At 53.8% G+C, this 4,283-nt stretch overlaps 1 protein-coding gene across 1 annotated transcript; it reads left to right on the top strand.

Annotated features, from left to right (window-relative positions):
- The first annotated feature begins 560 nt into the window (after positions 1-560).
- LOC131215949 (leukocyte elastase inhibitor-like) lies at positions 561-1,905 on the top strand. Its single transcript, XM_058210344.1, has 3 exons — positions 561-612; positions 683-744; positions 832-1,905. The coding sequence occupies exons 1-3, from the start codon at positions 561-563 to the stop codon at positions 1,903-1,905; spliced, it is 1,188 nt and encodes a 395-aa protein (XP_058066327.1).
- Positions 1,906-4,283: the final 2,378 nt, after the last annotated feature.

Genomic DNA, 4,283 nt, shown 5'->3' on the forward strand with positions numbered 1-4,283 from the left:
CATATTTGATTATTTTAAGTCTGTATTGAACCATTGAAATAATACCTACTCTATGCAGTATATCTGACTACTAAAAGTGTCCTTGGAGCGACCTTTTGAGCTTAGCGAATAATAATAATAATTCGTAATGCACCTAACCACGGTAAGCGAAGATAGCTGGTTCCCGTTATTTTTCGGTCACAGTAGTAAATCGCCGCGAAGAGAGTGCAAGAGTCGCGAAGGCAGCCAAAAAAAATGCCAAAAATTCGCGAGCGAAGCTACGAATTCGCGTCGAAGTTGCCGGTTCACCGATCTAAATCGTTTCCGCACGTTTGCACCCCCCTCCCCCGGCCATTCGATGGTTGCTAAGGAAACGCACACACTCGGGCCCGAAAACATATGCTCTGGGACGGAGCATATCAAAACATTAGTGTTTGCGGAGAGCGAAAGTTCGACAGAGAGCGAGCGAGCGAGCGAGAGAGCGCGCAACCCTTGCCAATTGCGGCGTAGTTTTTCAGTCGGAGCGGAATATTGTGGATGTGTTGACGTGTGTGTCGCAGCAACCCGGCAACCCGGCAAGGATGGTGTTTATCGCGCTCCTGTCCGCCGGTGTGGTCATCGATTCCGTGCCAGGCAAGTGACCACATGAAGGAACACCTGCTTTAAATGCTCACAATCCGTGATCCAACTTTCCCACTTGCAGACCCACTGGACGATGAAGCGGTGGTCCGTGCGAATCGCAAATTTTCTGTCGAACATTTCAAAGTGAGTGCGTTATGACATCATCTGTCGATAATCTTTCAATATAGACCCACACTGGTGCTGTGGTTCCGATCCCTTTGCTTCCGATAGGCCTGCTTCGATGCGAAGGAAAACAACCTCGTGTCACCGTACCACGTCCGGTTGGTCCTGTCCGCGCTCTATCCCATCGCTGGTGCCGCGGTGCAGGAGGACTTCCGGGTGGCGTTCGGACTGCCGGAAGACCCGCAGGCAGTGGCCGATCAGCAGCGTCGCCTGGCGGAAGAACTCAACATCCCTGGTCACCCTTTCCGGGCCGTGCCGTTTCTGGTGGCCGAGCAAACACTTCCACTCGCGACGGAGTTCGGGAACCAGATCCGCAACGGAACCGCCTTCGAAGCGGTCGACCTCACAGATGACGTTCCGTCAGCGGCCACCGTCAACGCATACTACCAGCGAGCGAGAATCGAACTGGACGATCTTATCAGCGAGGGGGACGTCTTCTCGTTGGAACCGCACTTCAAATTTATGGCCTTTAGCGGAGTGTCCCTGGTGGGCCCATTACCGGCCGTTACCTTCCTAACGCGCGACACCAAACCCGGCCCGTTCCGATTCGTTAACGTTCCCACCCGGCAGGTGCCGGTAATGTCCACCAAGGCACTGGTTCGGTACGGCCACCATCACGAACTGCGGTGTGCCGTCGTGGAACTGCCGCTCGGTGCTGGCAGTGGATTGGCATTGCAGCTGCTCCTTCCGGACGAGGGCACCGAATTGGAAACGCTAGTGACCGCCCTGAACGTGGACCGACTCAAAGAAGTTGAAGACGGGCTGCGGCACCTGGTGGCGGAAGTGCGTCTGCCACGATTCATGGTCCGCGCGAAAACGAACGTCAAAACGATCCTCAGCAAGATCGGGTACGGCGGAGTGTTTGAGATCAACGATTTGAACGTGTTCCTAGTCGGTGGCCGCGCACGGTTGGACGGGTTCTTCCAGCACTGCTACCTCGCGGTCGAGGAGCGGGGAGCGACGGAAACGACGGTGGCGGCCACGGAGGTGCTGCACGATCCACCGGAAGTGGTGTTTGACGCGAACCGGCCATTTTTGTTTCTTCTGCGCCGGCTGGCGGACGGAAACGTGCTAATGGTGGGACACTTTTCGAAATTCATTGATCCCGATGAGCAGTTTTGACGATACTGACGATTTCAATAAATGTCGCCTGTTGAACGTTTCTAAACCGAACGTTCGGTTTGTTACGAAAAGGGAGCCATTTTTTGCGTCGAAATTTTAATGGATTAAATGCGGAGTTTTTTTGGTTGATAGTTAAGTCGAAGGGTTACCATGGTGATAATGAACAGAGCGACCATAGTAAGCCGGATTTGCTAACGAAATTCTGCGAAATCCGAGCATCGAACGTGAGCCGTAACGAGGGACATAATTTAGTTAGGACCAGGGCTAGGTTCCGGAAGTCGGTACTTACATGGTGGCATCCTTCGGGAAGCAGTACAAACTGCAAGTGGGACTGCGACTGTTTGAACACCCCTGAACCGAGCAGTACGATGGTGGCATGTTGCTTGACGGGAACTGCTGGTCACCACTGAACTTCGTCACTTCGTGTTCCGTAGATAGATTTTCCACGCTTTCCACGCTTTGGCCTCTGCGGGCCAGCTGCCGGCAATAAGTAAAAACCCGCCTCGGAACCGACGCACACTCGGACGTGGCTGCAGCGAAATCTTCTTGCGCCGTTGGCCGATCTACGCTACTGGAGGGCCGAAGATTGCGAAAGTTTTCGGCTGGGAACCGAAACCTCGGTACGGAAATATCTTTCGCGTCAGCGACGGGAATCACACGCGCACACTGCTGGTCGCCGTTGGACTGCTCGCAATGGTCGCCTTCGTTCGCAGAGGCTACTGATCTTTCTAGCCATATTGCTGCTGACCGCGCCGTTGAGTTTCGTCACTCCGCACTCATCACCTAGGTAACCGTGGCCAGCTATGGGGCACTAGACTTCTGTGGATCCAGACTCAAGGAGGAGGTCCAGTCTTTCCGTGGCTATTCTGGGCGCGTGGTTAACCCACGAGCCAAACTGAGTTTAATGGCGGCTGAGTACGGAAATGAGGGATCGCGTGGGTCAAAACTAGGGAATATCTCGATCCACTTCCATCCAACCCACCGTAATGGAGCGGAAACCTTCCCGTCTCCGGGAGAGAGCGTGGGATGCTGCGCGAAACGCTGGTCGTTAGTCACCCGACCGGAGATGGCCACAGGTTGTCGCACTTCTCCACCCGTCACCAAACGCACACTAACGACGCAGGAAGTGCACCCTCAGTTTTCCACGGGTTTCTTCGCGCTCGCGTGTTTCGCTTTCGCTTGCTGCGCTTTTCATTGACGTCGGTTTCGGTCGGTGTCCGGGGAGCCGAGAATTTCCACATACAAACACACGCATGCACAGTTTTCCCGATCCCGATCTCCCGAGCGCACGCCGACGTACGACGCTGGATTTATTTTCACGCTCTACTCGCGGGGTGTTCTAGAATTTCCTGTCCCCAGCCGTTGCGAACACCCCTTTGTGGGCGACGGCCGAAGTGTAAGGCGAGTTCCGGTACGCGGAGAGGGATGTTTTAAAAATATTTGACCCCGTGTTGAAATGTTGCCCGATCGTCAGCCGTTAAACCCTGCTTTTGAATTAAATTGTCCAATATTTTCACTTTCATCACCACTGAAGTCCGCTGTTTTGATTTGTTGTTGGCCTTCCGCTTTTCATTGGCAAACGAATCCCTACCGTACGGTACGGCCACCTTAAGATGCGAGGTGAGTGATGAATTTTCCGTTCCTCGCCACGCTTTATTTTCCCCCGTCTCGGCTCCGTTCCGTCCGTCGCACTTCTTGGCCTTGGGTGCGGAGAACGGACGTATGGCACGGCGAAAGGAAACGGGAAAACGCGAAGCACCACAAATATGTGTCAGCCGAGTGCCGTTCTCACGACGGCCGACCGAGCGGGGACGAGGAAAATTCGAACCCGTCCACCGTGCGGCGCAACCACCTGTCCCCAGCAACCAGCACGCGAACGATGAGCTCACCCATGGCACTCGAGAGGGAATCTGCGAATTTGGCTCTTTTCGGGGGCTCTCGTTTCGTCCAAGAGTTTTCCGTATGTGTTGTCCAAAAAATTTCCACCGAAACGGTACGGGGTCCGTTGCACGGGCACCAACCTGACTGACTGACTGGCTGCGTTGGCCACCGACAAAGTCGGCACCAGTTGCCTGGTGAGACTTTTTGCCCGTATCCCCTGCACCAGTGCGCAAAGAGATAGGAATTTTCTCATCGCCAGGAAAATCGCACACACTCTCGCTCTCTTTCCTTCGCTCGAGTGTGGTTTTCCTTTTCCCGTTCGGGGCATTTTCCACGCAATCGACGAACGGTGGCCCTGCCTTCGTCGATTTGTTTTCCGTTGACAACCGTTGCGGCGTGTGGAAAGAGAGTGCGTTTAGTACATGCACTTTGAGAAATGATAGGAACTTATCAAACTAGTGAACTTAAAAAGTTAATGTTAATGTAAAATCAGATAT

The sequence above is a fragment of the Anopheles bellator genome, chromosome 1 (assembly GCF_943735745.2).
Source record: "Anopheles bellator chromosome 1, idAnoBellAS_SP24_06.2, whole genome shotgun sequence".
Lineage (NCBI taxonomy): Eukaryota > Metazoa > Arthropoda > Insecta > Diptera > Culicidae > Anopheles > Anopheles bellator.

Excerpts from the sequence above, each read along its gene's own strand:
- LOC131215949 (XM_058210344.1), top strand. The coding sequence starts at position 561 with ATGGTGTTTATCGCGCTCCTGTCCGCCGGTGTGGTCATCGATTCCGTG. Across the intron at positions 613-682 it reads GGTCATCGATTCCGTGCCAG|ACCCACTGGACGATGAAGCG; the intron begins GCAAGTGACCAC and ends TCCCACTTGCAG. Across the intron at positions 745-831 it reads TTTCTGTCGAACATTTCAAA|GCCTGCTTCGATGCGAAGGA; the intron begins GTGAGTGCGTTA and ends TGCTTCCGATAG.